This window comes from Lissotriton helveticus, chromosome 2_2 (genome assembly GCF_964261635.1).
Source record: "Lissotriton helveticus chromosome 2_2, aLisHel1.1, whole genome shotgun sequence".
NCBI classification, from domain to species: domain Eukaryota; kingdom Metazoa; phylum Chordata; class Amphibia; order Caudata; family Salamandridae; genus Lissotriton; species Lissotriton helveticus.
This window is the reverse complement of record NC_136060.1, coordinates 80,576,348-80,596,341: the sequence shown is the minus strand read 5'-3', so window position 1 is coordinate 80,596,341 and position 19,994 is coordinate 80,576,348. Positions and strand designations below refer to the sequence as shown.

Genomic DNA, 19,994 nt, shown 5'->3' with positions numbered 1-19,994 from the left:
TGTGGGGCACTGAAGTGGGCTCCGAGGTCTTTGCCCTGCTTTACTGCCCATCACACGCTGCCTTTTGTCTGCCTCACTGGTCCCTCAGGAGCCTCCTCTAGTTTCTGCGTGGGTGGTCAGGTTTCCTGGGCTCCCCCACCGTGGTTCTTGCAGGCCACTCTCTGCCACGAATCCCCGGAGGCCCGGAGCTCCCGCAGCTCTGCTGTCGCTCTTCACCGGTGGTGCTCCCTGATATGCTCTTCATCTGGTGCCTGCAGCTCAGTCCCTGCCACCCTGTTCAGGCAGAGCGTCTGTACTGCTAATCCAATCAGGCGCTGCTCTCTTTGCAGCCTTGCTGGTATGCTGCTCGCACCGCTTCAGGGCTCTCAGCTGTCTCTGTCCCCTTTCCACAGTACCTCCCCACTTGGGCCGTTCCCCAGCAGGGTATCACCGCCGCAGGCCTCTCAGCTCTTCCTGCTCTCAGCGGCCACTGGGAACCACTGGAGCCCCCTCGGTCAACACTCCGAAGGAGCTCAGTTGCACAAGGCATCCCCCGTGGCCTACCTCCACTGCTGTGCTGCCATCTTGGTCACTTCAGTGCAGCAGCTTAATCAGATCCACGCAGCTCTTTACCACCTTCTGGACCCTCCTCTCAATCCCAATGTGGTGTCAGCGCGCAATCCCACTGCAATCAGGCCGCAGGTCCCCACATGGTGCCAGAAACAAGCACTGCACAGCGTCCCCGCACTTCACAGCAGCATGCAAACAGCAATCTCGCAGTAGGTTCGGATTTTTAATGAGGCAGTCATCCGATCAATATTACAATCCACATGTACCGCCCAGGTGCGCTGACACAGTACCTGAGTAGAAGGGTGGGATGCCTTCCATCAAACTCTGGCCGGAAAAGTGACAGGTCTGGCAGCAAACTCTGGCCTTAAATTTGACAGGTCTGGCAGCAAACTCTGGCCTTAAATTTGACAGGTCTGGCAGCAAACTCTGGCCTTAAATTTGACAGGCCTAGTCTTAAATTTGACAGGTCTAGCAGCAAACTCTGGCCTTACATTTGACAGGCCTGGCAGCAACTTGCTGGCCTTAAATTTGACAGGCCTTAAAAATGACAGGGCCTGGGCGCAGACTGCTGGCCGCAAACACTCTGGTTTTAAAATGGGTGACATGTAGGGTTAGTCCCAAAAGTGACAGGTTTGGCTGCATACATGGGATAATTGTGTATGTGTTTAAAAAGTGCATAGATGTAGTAGGGAAATGCCTGGGCATGTTTAAAACTGGGGGTTGCAGACAGTTGTTGGCTGAACAGCTGCGGAGCAGTCCTGAGTCCCCCAGCCCAGGGCCTGGGAGGAAGACTGTGGCATGTAGGTGTCAAAGTGGTAAAGGGTCCTCACAAACCTGCCTATGGAAATTCTCTCAAAAAAATAGGTTAATATAAACCCCTTATAAAATAATAAACCACATTAACTCCCGAGCTTTGAGATGCGAAAAAAAGACAGGTGGCATGTAGAGCCAAAGCTTCCCACGAGACCCTGAAACAAGGTGCCAGCTGTTAGGATGTAATAAACACATTGCAAAGCCCCTGGTCCCAAATTTGACAGGCCTGGCAGGAAAATTGACAGGCTGGTCCCAAACTTGACATGCCTGGCAGGAAAATTGACAGGCTGATCCAAAATCTGGCCTTAAATTTGACAGGTCTGGCCGTAAATTTGACAGGTCTGGCAGCAAACTCTGGCCTTAAATTTGACAGGTCTGGCCCTAAATTGGACAGGTCTGGCAGCAACTTGCTGGCCTTAAATTTGACAGGTCTGGCCTTAAATTTGACAGGCCTGGCACCAACTTGCTGGCCTTAAATCTGACAGGCCTTAAACAAAATGACAGGTGGTGGGGTTTAGGATTGGAGATAGAGCCTGTTCCCGGGATCCCTCCTTCCCAGGAGAAGTGCCAAACAGCTTTAACACCTGAGACCCATTATAAAATTGTCAAGAAGGTGTAGAGAGTTTTGCGATAATCACATCATGTCATCTCAGTTTTGGAAAACTAATTTTTTATCTTTTAATCCAGCCTTATGAGGAAAAGTGTAATCTTTCTGCACAACGTTACTTTGAAAATAGTTTTAATACACTGAGAAAGTTCAGCTTATAACAACATGTGGTGTTTAAATTTATTTGAATTGCCTTTATATATTGCTTACTATAAGTCCTGGCTCCAGCAGCGCTCATGGTCTATCAGAGGCGGACCTACCGGTGGTCACTCCACAAACGGCGGATGGCATCTTTGGCTGATGTGGCTGTATGGACATCGGGAACACTTATGTAAGGTACTGGGATGCGGGACAGGCCCTGCCCACTAGTGCTGGGGGGTGGGATGCAGTTGGCTACTGATGATTGTTAATGCAATGTTGGGGGGGCTGGGGAGCTGGGGGTTGCTTCTGAACACTTGGGGGAGGAGGCGGTGCTCCGGTTCTGCATGGATTGACGTTCCAAACAGCCTAGCCTGCTCTAGTTGATCTACGCTTTGTTTGCTTGGTTTTGATGGGGTTACCACGTTGGTTGTCTGTCCTGGGGAGAGGGAGTTGGGTAGGGTTGTTTGGCCATGTTTGTGGGGTACGTTGGGGGGGCATGGGCGTGTCAGAGGGACCTATGAGGGAACATGTGAAGTGCACTGTGGGCTGCCATGGGACCCGACTTAGGCGTCAAATGTCTCACGTGGAATGTTAGGGGGATGCACACCATGCATAGACGCCACAAGATTCACTCATATTTAATTAGGCGGGGCATTCACATTGCCTTCCTTCAGGAAACGCATCTCTTAGCGAAGGAGGGGAAAGCTTTACAGCGGAGATGGAGGGGGCAAGTCTACCACACAGATTACTCGGCCTACGCGAGGGGGGTGGTCATTTGGATAAGGGAGGGGGTTCCATTTCAATGCACACTGCAGCTTGTTGACCCGGAGGGGAGATATGTTGTGGTGCGGGGGAAACTGGATGGGAGGGACTTAACATTGGGTTGTCTATATGCCCCGAACGTAGAACAGCCTGCCTTCTTCTCCATGTTGTCCCGCAAACTGGCCCCGTTTTTGGTGGAGCCATTGCTCCTTGGAGGGGACTTTAATAGTGTATCTGACACTGCATTGGACCGTTCACACCACCCCGGCGAGCAAACTGGCGCTTGCGCGTTCTGCCTGGCAACAACAATGGGGACTGATTGACTCATGGAGAGCTAACCACCCCTTAGATAGGGATTATTCCTTCTTTTCCTCCCTTCACGAACTGCATGTCCGTATAGACGCCTTCTTGTGCTCCCCGGAAGTGCATGGAGAGGTCTGCCACAGTGAATACCTTACGCGCACGGTCTCTGACCATAACCCGCTGCTAGTACAGCTGAGGTGGTCACAGCGTCGCCCACGGATCCCCACCTGGAGGCTGCGCCCGGAGGCACTTGACGATCAGGTCTTCCGGACCACGATAGCCTTGAGTATAGAGACGTACTTTCAAATCAATGAGGGGTCCGCGGGGTCGGCCACAATTGAGTGGGACGCCTTCAAATAGGTAGTGCGGGGGAGATGCATTGCGACGGTGTCGGGGGTTCGGAAGACCTTACTAAATGACATTCGCCGGGAGGACGAGAAGTTACGCTCACTGGAGAAAGAACGACCAGAGCGGCCGGACAAACAAGAGGCCCTACTCGAGGCGAGGGAATCTACGGCGGCGACGGTGGAACGCCTTAGATGTTTCGATTACAAATCCTACCTCACGCGAGCGCACTCGGAGCGTGACAAAATGGGAGCTCTCTTGGCCTGGCTGGCCAATCGTGCTCTCCGAGGTTAGGTTATCCTGGCACTCAGGGACCACTCGGGGGTGGCGCGGTTCGATCAACAGGGAATCAATGAGCTATTCTATGACTATTACACAGAACTGTACCGAAGTCGGGTCCTTGCGTCGGAGGTCGAGTTACAGAGATTCTTGGAGGGCCTGTGCTTGCCGGAGCTGGACGAGGAGGACGCAAAACCGCTGGGAGATAAGATAGCGGTGAGGGAGGTGAGAATCGCCATCAAGAGTATGGCAAGGAACAAAACACCAGGCTCGGATGGTCTCCCGACGGAATTCTATCACATCTACATTGACGACCTGGCACCCCGGCTGGCGTGGCTCTACAATGAGGCTAAAAGACTAGGCAGATTGCCGGAGACCACTAGAGAGGCGCTCATTGTCCCACTATTGAAACCTGGCAAGCAGCCTTGGGACAGGTCGGCGTACCGCCCACTGTCCATGCTCAAACTGGACTATAACATTTTGAGTAAAATCTTGGCGACAAGTTTACTCCCCCACATGTCCACAATGATCCACGTGGACCAATCCGGTTTTATCCCGACCCGCAATACCGCGCTTAATGTACGACGGCTCCTACATGTTCTGGAGGCTGACACCTATGAAGTGGATGAGGCGGCGTTGTTTGCCGTCGACATGGAGAAGGCCTTCGACAGCCTGGAGTGGCCCTACCTTTTCCATGTTATGCGCACAATGGGACTGGGTAAGGACTTCGTGGATTGGACGGCGCGGTTATACCGGAACGCTACGGCGAGGGTCAGAACGGGAGGTGTCATATCCGAACCTTGCGCCGTGGGCAGGGGCACTCGTCAGGGGTGCCCCCTTTCCCCCTTGTTATTTGCCATAGCGATCGAGCCTTTGGCGGCGTGAGCCCGGTTGGGACAGGCTTATCAGGGGTTGGACGTCTACGGGCAGGTGCACCATATTGCATTATACGCCGATGACCTCCTGATGTTCTTGGCGGACTCTGCTGCCTCCCTGCGGGGGGCAAAATCCCTCCTAAAATCGCTAAGTACGGTGTCTGGCCTCAGAGTGAACTGGGCGAAATCTTACCTGTTCCCGACTCGCGCACGTAGAGCGTGTCCGCACTCTGTTGAAGGGGTGACCTGGGAGGAGAGAAGTCTTCACTACCTGGGCACTTCAATCTACCATAATAGGGTACACATTTTAGAGGGCAATGTCGGATCGGTGATCAGACTTGCTAAAACGAATTTCGATTTCTGGAGTACTCTTCCATTGTCACTGGCGGGGAGAGTGGCGCTTCTTAAGATGGTGACCCTGCAGAGATTGCTCTACTTTTTCCGCACTCTCCCGGTCTGGATTCTGGCGAGTTACTTCCGGCGTCTACGGTCCATGGTGACTGGTTTTCTGTGGGGTTCGGGCAGGCGCAGAGTGGCACACAGCACGCTTCTGAGACCTCGGGCGCAGGGAGGACTCGCGGTGCCGGATTACGAGATGTACTACCTGGCGGCCCAGCTGCAGCGGCTTACACGATGGGTAGCGGGGGCCACGAGAGAAGAGGACGGGTCCGGCAAGCCGGCGGGGCCGGTTCAGGTGTTATCCCGGATCGTCCTGGGCCTCCCGATGGGGGACCTTCACCTTTCCCAAGAATTCTCGACGGTCCGGAAATGTTGGAATAGATATCTGCGGAAGGGGCATATAAAGGTTCCATACGCACCCGAGATGCCACTCAAACTATGCAAGGAGCTCCCGCACAGGGGCACATGGCGCCGCTTGGAAAACTGGGAACAACAGGGATAAGCGACCGTTGGGGATCTGTATGATAACGGAGTGCTGCTGCCTTTCGATCTTCTGAGAGATCGCTTTGAGCTGCCGGGGGGAGACTTCCTCCTTCATGCGGCGCGGACATCGGCGATCCGCAAGCATTGGGGGACGGGAATGACGGAACCGCCATTGTCCATGGGCCGTCAATACGTGGTGATGGCTACGGGGACGGTTAAGGCTATTACGTGCCTCTATAAGCGTCTGACTATGGAAACTTTGACCCCACTACTGGCTCAGTAGAACGGGCCTGGAAAGGGACGCGCAACGCGAGGTTTCAGCTGGTGCATTTTCATATCCTTCACAGGGCGTACCTGACCCCCGATAAATTACATTAGTATTTCCCGACCCACTCGGCAGCCTGTCCGCGCTGCCCAGCAGAGCTGGCTGATTTCCAACACATGTTCTGGTCCTGCCCAGCGCTGGGCTCCTTTTGGCAAGGGGTGGTGGAGCGCTTACGAGAGGTCACAGAAAGGGATTTGCAGACCTCAATGGTGCACTGCATCCTACACTGGTTCCCACACACATCAAAGAACAAAATTACTAGTAAGTTTCTGGACCTGGGCCTGCTTTTAGCGAAACACGCCATAACATCCCAGTGGAAGGCGACTAGGGGTCCCACGGTAGAGAGATGGCAGGCGGAACTCAGCAAGTGGGCCCGCTGCGAGGGGGAGGTCCGTCTGCAATTAGAGCTTAGGGCAGGCAATGATCCAGCTTTGGAGAGGGCACGAGCCTGGGAACGATTGGTTCTGGAACTCACACTTTCGGAGTCTGACAGCGTTGGCTCCCCCACACGTAGCCCTGCTCCTTAGGCAACATAGCCTGGGTTTAGGGTTGTCCAGGATCTTTCCCTTAGATTGCTCCACCTCCCACGTGATGACTGCAGTCTCCTACTGCTTAATCCTCAAAGTCTGTCTCGGGCCGGAACTACTAACGACGGATCCTAGGTTGCTCTGGTAGTACTCTGACACGCCTGGGGGAGGGGGTGTGGGGGGTGATGCTGGGGGGCGGGGTTGGGTGGGCTTGGGGTTGAGGGGGGGATGTTTGTTTCCTAGGGGTTTGAATGCTGGGGGATGGGTGGACAGAAGGACAAGAAAAGTAGTTACGAGAACTTTCTGCGGAACGGTTGCAATTGTTTTGTTCCCTTGCTTTTCAGCGTCTAGTACTCTCCTGTCTAATGCCTCCCGACCTCCGGGGTGTGGGCTGAATGGCCGTGTGATGCTTTCTTTAGAGATCTGTGTAATGCAAATGCTGACAGCTGGATTGTTGCTCGAATTGGTTGTATGATATATAAGTCTGCAATAAAAAATATATTTAAAAAAAAAATAGTGCTTATTATCACAACTAAATTGTAAAAAAAACAAGCACCTTTTACATTTTCAAACAGTGTTATCCCTGAGTCAGTATTCCGTTTTACTGACGAGATTCAAATGACCTAATGTTGACGGCTCAAGATGTGGTGACTGCTTCGTAAAGTCGTCTTTCTTGAATACCTAAAGCAAATACATGGAGGATTTGGGGATGGGGATGCTTGGCTCTGGCTATACATGTTAATTTGATCTTCTTTCCCGGGGCTTTGCGATGTGTTTATTACATCCTAGCAGCTGGCACCTTGTTTCAGGGTCTCATGGAAAGCTTTGGCTCTACATGCCACCTGTCTTTTTTTCGCATCTCAAAGCTCAGGGGTTGCTGTGGTTTATTATTTTATAAGGGGTTTGTATTAACCTATTTTTTTGAGAGAATTACCATAGGCAGGTTTGTGAGGACCCTTTACCACTTTGACACCTACATGCCACAGTCTTCCTCCCAGGCCCTGGGCTGGGGGACTCAGGACTGCTCCGCAGCTGTTCAGCCAACAACTGTCTGCAACCCCCAGTTTTAAACATGCCCAGGCATTTACCTACTACATGCACACACTTTTTCTATGCACTTTTTAAACAATTACCCCATGTTTTGCAGCCAAACCTGTCACTTTTGGGACTAACCCTACATGTCACCCATTTTAAAACCAGAGTGTTTGCGGCCAGCAGTCTGCGCCAGGCCCTCTCATTTTTTAAGGCCTGTCAAATTTAAGGCCAGCAAGTTGCTGCCAGGCCTGTCAAATTTAAGGCCAGCAAGTTGCTGCCAGACCTGTCAAATTTAAGACTAGGCCGTCAAATTTAAGGCCAGAGTTTGCTGCCAGACCTGTCAAATTTAAGACTAGACCGGTCAAATTTAAGGCCAGAGTTTGCTGCCAGACCTGTCACTTTTCCGGCCAGAGTTTGATGGAAGGCATCCCACCCTTCTACTTACCTGAGTTGAGGAGCGATACGCTCCAGCTACGTGACCGCAGTCATGTCCGCCCGCCATCTTGTGAGGGAGATTGCGAATTCAAAACATGCCTGCGTGTCTGAAGTGGTCAGATATTCCGGAGGAGCATCGGTAGTATAATCCGCCAGCCTCCGCTGCTGTGGACTGAGCGCAGCCATGAAGTATCCTCCCCGATGCCCTGTACAGCCGTACCTTGCTCACATTGGGTCTGTCTCCGACGTGAATCCCGGCGCCACCATTTTGCACACCCTTATCTCCGCCGCATCGCCAGCCTGACGTCGCTGTTTTGGCAGTTTCCGTGATGTTCCACTGTTCTTCCGTCCGTTGCAAACTACGGACCAGCCATTCCGACGCTCATTTCAGTGAAAAGCGATTACTTTTAAATCCGTATACCGGTTTTAAGTGCCAATCAATGCGCCCGACCGGCGGTGTAGCCCTCCCCCCCCACCCCCTCCCCCTCCCCCCCCTCAGCGACCCCGATGATATGGATGGATGGATAGAGACTTCTAACCGCAGATTCCTTACCTTAGAATAGATACCTAGGCAATACCATCCCCAGTGGTGGGTCTGCTGGCCAATTTCACACTAGGAAGTCCTGCAGGACTGAAGGGGTGAAGTGCCTATCCCTAATGACCCGACTGTCCAGACAGTAGTGTTCAGTGAACGTGAGCAGAGAAGCCCACATTATGGCACGACAGATGTCCAGGACCAAAACTCTGTGTTAACGCAGTGGTCGCAGCTTTAGCTATGGCGGCTTGAGCTCGAAAGCCTACAGGAGGTTGTTTCTTAGCCAGTGCACAGCATATTTTGATGCAGAGCACGACCTAGCGAGAGATGGTTCGCTTCTGCACCGCCTGACCTTTCTTCACACCCCACGAAGAGTTGGTCGTCCACCCGAAACACTTGTGTGCAGTCAAGGTAGAACACCGCCGCTCCTTTTAGGTCCAGGTGATGAAGACGCTCCCCTTCTTTAGAGGGATCTGGAGGAGCGTAGAAGCTAGGGAGGATGACCAATTGGCCTACATGGAATGGGAGACCACCTTCGGCTCAAAGGACACACTTTTGCAAAGCACCACTTTGTCAGGATAGACAGATAAAAGTGGCTCAGAAGACCAAGCCTGCATCTCACTCACTCTACGGACAGATGTATTTGTGACCAAGAAGGCCTGTTTTTAGTGTGAGACGCCTGATGGGACAGTTGTGGAGATGCTTAAAAGAAGCACATTAAAAAAAGTGATGGCTAAATTGAGGTCCCACTGAGGCAAAATTAATGGTGAGGGAGGGAGGGGGAAATGGGAGGGAGGGAGGGGGAAATGGGGGGGAGAGAGGTGGACAAGACCCTTCAAAAAGAGGGTAGTTCAGGCAGTTGCAAAAAGGCAGACAATGCAGAAAACTATCCCTTAAGAATGCCCAGAGCAGAGCCCTGCTGGACAAGGGAAAGAATAAAGAGCAAGACTTTAGAAAGGGGAGCAGAACGGGGGTTGGGAGATCGGAGAAATCAACAGATTTTTCTGCACACCTTGGTGGAAGAACGCCTGGCTGCCAAAAAGACATTACAGACTTCGGGAGGAAGGTCGAACGCTAACAGCAGCAGCTGCTAAATCATCAAGCAAGCAGGCGGAGTGGACAGGTTCAGGTGGAGGACCCTCCACCGCTGATGCGACAGAAGATCCTCACGAAGGGGCAACCTGATCGGAGGATGGATGGCCATGCTCAGAAGCTTATGATACCAGACTCTCTGAGCCTAGTCTGGAGCAACAAGGATGATTTGGGCCCAGTCGTTCCTGATTTTTTGGGAACTCTGGGCAGGAGTGGTGTAGGTAGAAAGGAGTACAGGAGGCCAGAGCACCACTTGAGACGAAAAGTGTCACAGAGCAAGAGCCACCTTGGAAACTCAAACGCGCAAAACCGCTGACATTGCATGTTCTTGACTGACACCATTTGTGATCCGTCAGACATCGATAGCCGAGTTTTGCCCACTCTGGCGTTCAAGAAACCCGCCAAGTGGGGAGTCACCAGGGACATGCCCTGCTATTCCAGCTATGTCCTTATGCACAGGGCCTCCTGACTAAGGGTCCATGACCCCACCCCAACCCTGTTTGTTGCAGTAGCGCATGACCGTGTGTTATCCATGAACACTTGTACTAACCTTCCCTTTATGGAGGGAAGTAAGGCTTTCAATGCCAGTCGAATCACACAAAGTTCCAGCAGGTTAATGCAGAGTCTGGATTCTGTTAGAGACCAGAACCCTCTCATTTCCACCTCTCCCAGGAGTGACATACGTCATTACTGTCAGCTCTGGATGGGGAAGCGAGGTCTGCCGCTGACCCAATCGCGGTTCGTAAGCGACCACTGCAGGTCCTTCACAGCTCCCACCGAGATCTGGACCTTGTCGGAGAGGCTCCTCTGATGCTTAGCCCAATGAAACTTCAAATCCCACTGCAGAGCCCACATATGCCATTGGGCATGTGTCACAAACAGACAGGATGCAGAAGGGCATGAGTCCAAACAGCCTCAGGGTCGATTCACGGAAATCCAGGATAGAGGCTGAACCAACAGTATCATAGCCTAAATATTCTGGACTGCCAGCTCAGGAGGAACAGTCCAACACTGCACGACACGGTGTCCAGAACAGCTCTGATGAAAGGGAGTAGCTGAGAGGAAGTCAGGTGTGACGTTGAAAGTGAACTCCAGCGAGTGCAGGAGGTTCCCTGTAGTCTGGAGGTGGGAGACTACAATCCGGGATGTGCCCACCTTCAACAGCCAGTCATCGAGATAGAGGAAGACTGGCACCACAGCTCTCCGCAGATGAGCTGTGACCACCACCATCACCTCGGTCAACACCTGAGGGGCACTGGTAAGGTCAAAGGGTAGCATGGTGAATTGAAAATGATTGTGGCCTACCGTAAACCGCAGATCAAGCCAGCTGGCAGGAAGGATGGGAATGTGGAAATAGGCGTCCTGCAAGTCTAACGCTACCATCCAGGCTCCTGGGTGCAGGGCAGAGAAGACCTGAACTACAGTGAGCATGCTGAATTACTCCTTTTTGAGAAAGTTGTTTGGGGCCCATAGATCAAGAATAGGACGAACGTTCTTGTTCTTTTTTGGGGACCAGAAAGTAGTGGAAACCGCAACCATGGCCTACTTCTTGCACCGGAACCCTCTTTATAACATCCTCCTTCAGCCGGTCGTAATATAGTGGCATGAGGGAGGGGTTGTTCAGAAAGAAACAGAGTAGCCCCTTCAGGAGATCTGCAAGACTAACCTGTCCGATGTTATAGACTATCACGGAGGTAAGTAATAGGGTATCCTGCCACCAACAAGATGGCTATAATAGAAAAGGAAAAGACAGTTGATGGACTGAATGCAGACACATCAAACAATCACCCACAGGCAAGAGATAGGGGTTAAATCCATCGTTCTTTTGCCACCCCCGTTTAGACTCACCCATATGCAATTCAGTCTCAACATTGTGCCTCTCGGTAACAGTCCAGCCCGAAGTGCCAAGCCAGGTCCTCCCTGGAACCGAAACATGCATCTTGGGACCGGTTTCAGGACATCACCCCTCATCAGCCAGACTAGCTTGAATACAGTTGCACAGTGATCCAGGGACCCACGTCTGGACATACCCGGCGCACTTAGGATGATAAAGCAAAAGAGACACAGATGATGGACGGAATGCAGAGCAAATCAAACCCAGATCTATGACTGGGGGCGAGTGTCTGAAAAGTTTCAGCGTTCCGTAATCTCCTTGTGTTTGAATTGTTTGCCCTAAATTGGCAGGGAATGCCCAGACATGGGTCCCTTGCTCACTGTGCCACTGGAGTTAAGCTAGCTTGGCTGATGAGGGGTGTTACCCTGAAATTGGTCGCAGCATGCTTGTTTCCGGTCCAGGGAAGACCTGGCTTGGGAGTTCGGGCTGGTTGCGCTTCAGGTACCACAGGCAGATGAGATGCAGGTCACTCACAGACATCGGCCAGTGACAGGGTTTACTACCTGGGATCCTCCAAAATTATCCAGCTGGATTACAGATATGGATTGGTGCCACTTAGCAGAGAAATTAGTGCATAAGAGAAGACGCTGCACAAGAAATGGGAAAATATATGGAGCCCCTGGGAGAAATACAGATCCTAGATCCTAAAGAGGGGGTGGGGGGGGAGGAAGGGGAGGTCATGGCAACATGGACCTGGGAGCTCAAGGGAAACCATGCGTAATGTATACAATTGCTTGGGATATATGCCTCATATTATATGGATACACCAATACTTCCCGCACAACGGAGTTTGTACAATATATGATTGTCTGATGTTTTGATGTGTATCTGGCTGGAATGGACTTGTTTAATAAAAATAATTTTTTTTAAAACAAACCTATCTTCTTGGATGACATATTACCACACAAGGAGGAAAAACCTCTAGAAAAAAGTCGAAAAAATCCAGCAAAAAAATGAGGGGTATCTATTCTCTCAAATCAGCGCTGGCTAGCACGGAAAGAAAATAACTAATGTCAATGCGCTGAGGCGGCGCCTAAATATTTGCCGTAGGAATGCTCCGCAGAAAAAAATTAATTGGATTTTGTCTGACGCCTGGGGTATTTCTAGAGTAAAGAATCTGAGGCTAGAAGTCTTTATCAGATATGTTATTACTCAAGGGCGTATTTAACTTACTACCTTATTTAAGCAACCAAATTGAACATGGCTAAGAAACCAACAAAAACGGTTATCACATTAAGACCTGACCCTTTTCCTATGTTTTCTAAAACCTACTCTTGCAATACTCTGTAAAGATTACATAATCACAAACAATACTTTCGGAAATGACCGAAACATAGTATGTGATGGAGTAGCAAACGCCTTAAAAACCTAAAAAGATATGGTATAAACATGATGACAATTCTGCATCAGTCATGTCCTATATAAAATCTACTATTGCTACTTCTCACTTGATCACAGCAGTGCCATTCTGTGCATTTACTCACAGTGCTTAGACTTGGCAATGCCGTTCAAATGTAGCACTGGGAAAGAAGAGAGCCATTAATTTTTTGCTACATATATCTGCTTTACTCTTCCAAGGCAATTTAGTAAATAAAACTAGGAACTTTGGACATAGGTCTCCCGAAATTGGCCAGTGGCAGTTGCAGATCCAGTTAAATCCTTTATTCATTCTGAGGAAGCCTTCCACGTTGAGTTCCCATATCCCCTACCAGTAACCATAATATTCACATAGAACATTCATAATACATTTCTCTATATCCACTAGTTTTTTTTGTTTCTTGCCATCACTTACCTTACTTTTCTGTAGTTGGATCCTCTAGTCCCCTCTGCAACTCTATTTGATACTGGTTGATAATGTGGAAATACATGAATATGGGTTTACACCATTATTCAAAGAAATAATTCCTCTGCACATCCAAAACATAAAATCTGTGAATGCTGTCAGAACCTCTTTTGCTATTTTATAATAGGACTCATCACTCAGATCGGCTGGTATAATGGGATGTTACACATTTCCCTCTAAATCGCTCCTATAAAACATGCCTGCTACATTTACAATTTTGGTATGTCATCCGGTTTCTATGGAAGATTCATAAACCATGATGACATACCTCATCTTGCACAATATTCAAGCACCACAAGCCTATTATTAAGGATCTGATTCAGATCCCGAGGGTCAATCTTAAGACATCAAAAACATCAAATTGGCAGTAGGGATTTTGTTCTCCGGCTTTTCCCCCAATAGACCGTAGGTGAATGACAATTCCACAAACCTTGAATGTAGCACTGAGCTACGAAAATTAATTTATCAAACCTCATGCCATGGTGAGAATAACGGCAACACCCTAGTCCACAGCTCCTTGTTAACAAAAGGAAAAGAACACATACTTAAAAAAACATGGTCACCATGTAACAAAGAAGATATTTAAAGTAAAATATGGAATAAAACACATTGGCTTAAATAGGCATCCTAAAATAAATTTACTGGACAGTAGTTATGTAAGAAAACATTTTTAAGCCTTTATTTACAAAAGCTTTAAAAACAAATATCCTCCATTCTGCAAAAGGTTTTCTTTATGTATTTAAAAGGGTTATTCAGTTACAAATGCTGTAACTTAATGAAACACAAACGAAGATAAAGTACTAAGCCATTGATCAGTTTGGTAAACAACCAGGGAGACTTGCCAAAAGAACAGTAGCTTAGACCCAGCATGCTATACTTGTACTTTCTCAATGAAGCATTCAGCACCCCTAACTAACATGACAGTTTAGGTGGTATAATGAGACAAACAAATGGAGGGCCTATAAGGTGGAATCCATCTCTGTAGGCAAGTATTACCTAACTATTCAGGACAAATATATATTTCTTCAGAATTGCTCTGTGTGAATACAGTGCATGATCAAATAAATGTACTTTACCACAGTATCTGGCAAATCAATATGTATAGGTGTGTGTGTGTATATATATGTATGTGTATAATATATACACACTTGCACACATACACACTCCTACATACCATACATTTGTGTAATGCCTTTTTGCCAGCAACCCAGTCAGAAAAACAAAACTGCCATTACAATCCTTGGACATTTTCATTGGCTACAAATTATATTGCTTATGTTTGACAGCAAATTTTGTAACAAGTCTTTGTAGCAACCAGAATTTATCTTCTAAATTTATTTAGTACACAGTATAAATCATTATTGGGGCTCTCATCATAACATCATGGACTTGTGAAGTCCCCAAATCAAGCACATAATAAATAGGATGTTTTCAAATAAAAAAAATATAATTAGGGTTAGCACTACTGGAATAAAAGCTAATGACAGGATGAAACTAAAGTAGCTGTTCGAGCAGTAAAGTGACATGGTCCTAAGACCTTGAAGCTCGTAACAGCATGGTACAGCAACAAAATCTTGGATAAGATGAAAAATGAAATTCTCTTAAGTGCTTCAGTTACAGAGCATCATAGCAGATGAAGCTCTCCTGCGCTTGCTGAGTGTGTGGAAGACTAGTTGATGGCAGGTACGTGACTTCAGGTGCACTGTTTATTGTGTAGTAGTGATTCTTATAAACACAAAATGTTTTCATAAAGGGATGGATTATGCTCCACTCGTTCCACAACACAAATATGGTCTGACTTTACTGAAGCTGGCAGACATTATTTTTCCTAGCTGCGAAAACCAAAACTTCAGATAAAACAGAGGAGGATCTGAGTCACTCTCTAAAGTGCAAAAATTGATGGTCCATTATGTTGAATACCTAAAACTCTTGCATACTGAAAGAAATAAAGGAAACTGGAAAGGCAGTTGGTTCAAGTTAGCTTTGGATGAGGACTGAGACCTACTGGGTACATTTCTCAGAGCACTCACAATTCAACTCTCCCCTTTCTTCTGCCACACTAGTCCCACGGCTGTTACTTTACAGATGGGCTGAGGTTCAGGCTGTATGTAACCCAGAAAGTCTTCTGCCTCCATGTGGAAATCTGGGCTCGGAATGCTCGTACCACAGAACACAGAAAGGCAGAAAATAAAATGTGCTGAAAAAGCAAAACAAGCATCATTGTTCAAGTGATTCAACCAGAGATAAAACATATGTACAAGCTAGTGTAAGTCAGGAAAATCCCTTCTCCCTTTTATGTCATGACTGCTGCTTGTTGGCTTCTTCTTCGTATGCATTTCCTGTGCCATTTTGTACATATGAAGATCCAGAGCCCAAACCATACAAATGGCCGCAATATTTGGCATCGTCAATATGATCTTCAAAAAACATCTAAAAAATTGAAAGAGAAAAAGATGTCACTTAAAATAAACCTGCAATAAAAATACCATTTGGCGAAGTTAAAGTTAAACAAAAGACATTTTGGAAGGTAGGTTTCAGCATGATAATGTGATTGGGGTTTAGTATATTAAAACTTTGCGTGGGCTCTGTAACCTACTCATTCACGAACTTGCTGCAACACCACTGACTTTACTGAGTCCCTCTGGTCTGCCATGCCTCTACAACATTTTCTCTGTCTCTCTAACCATCTCAAATTCGATCTCACTCTGTATCCTTCATCAATATCGATATATCTGTAGCTCTTTAATCGGATCTATCTCAACCTTTCCCTCTCTCCTCTCTATCTCTCAATATTTATCTCACTCCCCCCTGCTATGTGTTTGTCACAATTCCCCTACTATCGCTCGCTCTTAATTTAGCTCTTTCAGTCTCTACCATTGCTTCACTTCCATCACTTCATCTATCCTCTGCTCCATTTATATGTCTTTTACAAAGCGGGGACCCTCAAACAAGTGTTTCACCACTCAACAATGACATTCGAAAAGACAACTTTAACAAACAAAATTGGAAAGACAAGAGAAAGAAAGTAAGCCAATTCTGTCAGCCATGCCACATCTGAGACTCATGAGTCTATAAAGTTTACAATCTGTGACCAATGGTTTGCGAGTCCACTTAATGAGACTATGCTGGTTCGGTGTCTTCCCTGGCACGCTCTCCTGAAAGAGGGGGATATGCATGGCGGCCCTTGGCACTGTGTCGGTTAAGGGCAGGACAGCCATTCACTGGGCCTCCGCCAGCAGACCCCAAGCACAAGGCTTGGAATAAGGATTTCCATGTATAGGAGGAGGCAGATAATGAGCACTGTAATCAGAGGAGGATCGATCATTTGACAGAGGATCTGACAGGATGGGTCGCAATGCTTACTAAAGTGATTAATTCCAGGAAGGGCAGACTACCCTGAAGTGGAAAGTGTGGTTAAATGATTCCATTCCTACATTATACTGTCAGAATACACTCTTTGAGCTGTGGGATCGGAGGGGATTGGTGAGGCATGAGATGTGTGACATCATGGATGTCAATATTAAGGTGAGGTGATGGAGCAAGGATACGCACGTTACGCGACTTGATTGTACTCATCAACCTCGAATAGTGTTAATAGTCTAATAAATATGTTTGTCTTACTAATATTGCACATTTTACACTACACAGGGTGTCCCAGTGACGCTTGCCTATGTGTTTACTAAACAGTAATAACGCTTGCCACGAAAAATGGCCGCTGCTTCGCGGGAATTTAGACTGCGCATGCGTCGGTCATACCCATCTGATGTGACGCACTCGCAGTTCTGGTGGGAAATGTTCGCTCATGCGCAATACTGCTAAAATGGCCGCTTTGTTTTCCCATATGCTCCGTGCTTGCATAGCTGCTTTCGCAAAGCTGTTCGTTCCACACTTATCCTAATGCTATAGTTATTATAAAGTAAGGGGTATAGTGTAGCTATTCATGGTATACAGTGTATTCAATTTTTCTGTATTTCTAAATTGTTTTCGCTTACTTTTCATGTACTGCATTCTTTGGGGCCTGAGAAACACTCGTGACTCCATCTTGAAAAGCCTTTTTGGTACTCGTCACATGATGAGGGAAAGAACCTCATGATGCAGTGAAACCCAGCCAGCTGGCAGCCAAAGCCAAGATGCTCCTGGGAACCTGAACTCCAACCTAGCTGAAGAAACTGACTTGTACCTAAATTGTTACAATTGTATTTCACTACTGTGTATTCTATTGTATTCTGTAAATCTAGTGTCATGGGAAGCTAGAACTTAAGGGGTGGGTACGAGAATTGAATATTAAGTCTGGGAAAGTAAAATCTGTAGGTAAATGGTGACCTAATCCCCTCCTTTGTCCAATCAGAACTTGGGGATCCTTTCACTTGCAACATTAGTGGGTGGTACACTGACCCGAAAACAGTATAACTAGCCTAGGTTTAGCTAGAGAAATTGTCCGACTTGTCCGAATAGCTGACCTGTCACTGACCCAACGAACTCTATAGGTGATTGATACAGAGAGCTGCGGAGCACTCTGTCCGTAATTTCCACAGACTCAATCGGGGTTTGGGAAACCTTAAGTGCTGGCAAAGCACTTTGCTGGGAGACTCGAGAACCCAATCGGGGTTATTGGCAGATTCCTTGCAGAGAGGTAGTAGCGCAGGCGTTGCATCCGAAGCTGCAGGTGTTGGTCATACCCGTAGACGAATCCGGTCCTGATCCAAATCCTGGGGTTATCCTGTCCTGACTGTCCATGAGCCGTACCTGTTCGCCTACCGGCAACCTAAGTCCTTGAGGGTCCTGTCCCCACTTTTCCCAACTGACCCGTGGCCAGGGTTAGTTCTTCAATCTGTCCTAGGTAAATATAATCCATGTGGGTGTCCGTCATTCTAAACTCTTTCCTATTGTCTTGAACAAAGTATACATTTACATATGTCATGCAGTGAAACAAGATACGCACGCCTCAGCAAGCAGGGAAAACAGAGAAATGAATTCACAGTTTTTAAGTTGAAGTTCCTGTTTGTGGAACTTATGTCTAGATTGTCATGTTTACAGATGATGCTGTCTGTGATCTGTCAGATGAAACGCTAGAGAGCGAAAGTATCTATGTCAATTTGCCAGCCCACTTGGGTGTGACACCTCTTTTTGACTGTTTGCTCAGCAGCCGTTTGGGTCAGAGACACTCTTGGATTCCTGCTTGGATTAAGGAGCCTGCATACGGGAGGTGAAACCAGACCCAGGAACCTACACCAGCACGCTTACAGGGGCCGGGACTGCGAGACCCAGGAACCTGCGCGCATTCACAACGCAGCGCACCTGGTGTCTCTTCCCGCCCCCCTGCTCTCAGCTATTTACGGCTCGCGGCCCCCGCTCCGCGGGAGCCGCTCGCAGCCGTTTGGGTCAGAGACACTCTTGGATTCCTGCTTGGATTACGGAGCCTGCATACGGGAGGTGAAACCAGACCCAGGATCCTACACCAGCACGCTTACAGGGGCCGGGACTGCGAGACCCAGGAACCTGCGCGCATTCACAACGCAGCGCACCTGGTGTCTCTTCCCGCCCCCCTGCTCTCAGCTATTTACGGCTCGCGGCCCCCGCTCCGCGGGAGCCGCTCGCAGCCGTTTGGGTCAGAGACACTCTTGGATTCCTGCTTGGATTACGGAGCCTGCATACGGGAGGTGAAACCAGACCCAGGAACCTACACCAGCACGCTTACAGGGGCCGGGACTGCGAGACCCAGGAACCTACGCGCATTCACAACGCAGCGCACCTGGTGTCCCTTCCCGCCCCCTTTTGTCTTGTCACTATAACAGCAAGCCAGATCACGCGCAAGCGGGACGCGCGCGGGCGTGAGCCGGACTAAGCCCGGGCCAAGGGCGGGCCCGTTTGTGCCCGTTCGTGACCAGTAGTGACCGGACCACCCACCTAACTTCTTCTCAATACCACCTGCTCACACCACTGGGCTTTCATGGCTGGTCGGGAAACACGGAGCAAGTCCTCGCTTGCCGGAGGACCAGTAACTGGAGGTATGGAACAATTTCCCATTAGGGCGAATACCATCATTGACTCATCATTCTCGAGAAAAGTCTGTCTAAGGAACTGTTGTCCTCCAAAAGATCCTCCCTGGGGACATTGGCTAACGCAAAAACTCCCGAAAGACCTGTTGATATCACTACCGCAGTAGCGGTTGTCCAACCCCCTCTCCCTGAAGCAGATAACCAGGCTTCAGTGGACTTTGACATTTTGGTGAACGAAATCTTACCTGAAATTAACCAAATTCTTGACACAAATATTGTTTCCATTGCTTCTGTACATGAAGATACCTCTAATAATTCTATGTCTTGGGGGGCTAGAAAAGGGGCTACAGTGAAACGGAAAAGATCGTATAACAAAAAAGCTGGTAGGTCTTCGAAAACAGCAAAGTTACATCATGACCATACCCCTCCCCCCACGATTTCTCCAATAGTTCCCTCTAGTAGAGAGGTCTCTATAGAAAGTATGGCCGCCCTATTTAAATCGATCCTATTCCCCTTAGAGGCCAAACTGGAAAGGATAGATCTTAGATTGTCTATCATTGAGAAAGCCACCGCCTCTATCATAGCTAACTCCACCAAACCCAGTGGTCCGAGTACCCTACAAATTACTTCTACCATCCCAGCCAATCAACAAGCTATTGTGGTTCAACACCCCACCTGCCCCACGATAGGACCCTTAGTGACCCTTCAAGTTCCCTTCCAGGGTAACACTGCATCCCCACAACAACCTTCCGG

At 48.5% G+C, this 19,994-nt stretch overlaps 1 protein-coding gene across 3 annotated transcripts in view; it reads right to left on the bottom strand.

Annotated features, from left to right (window-relative positions):
- Nucleotides 1-13,894: 13,894 nt before the first annotated feature.
- CNOT7 (CCR4-NOT transcription complex subunit 7) overlaps nt 13,895-19,994 on the bottom strand; it is a 354,347-nt gene continuing 348,247 nt past the window's right edge. For all 3 annotated transcript variants that reach the window (XM_078678131.1, XM_078678130.1, XM_078678132.1), the window contains exon 7: nt 13,895-15,672. In XM_078678131.1, coding sequence (XP_078534257.1) covers nt 15,541-15,672 — 132 coding nt within the window. In that variant the 3' untranslated portion in view covers nt 13,895-15,540. The remainder of the gene's footprint in view (nt 15,673-19,994) is intronic.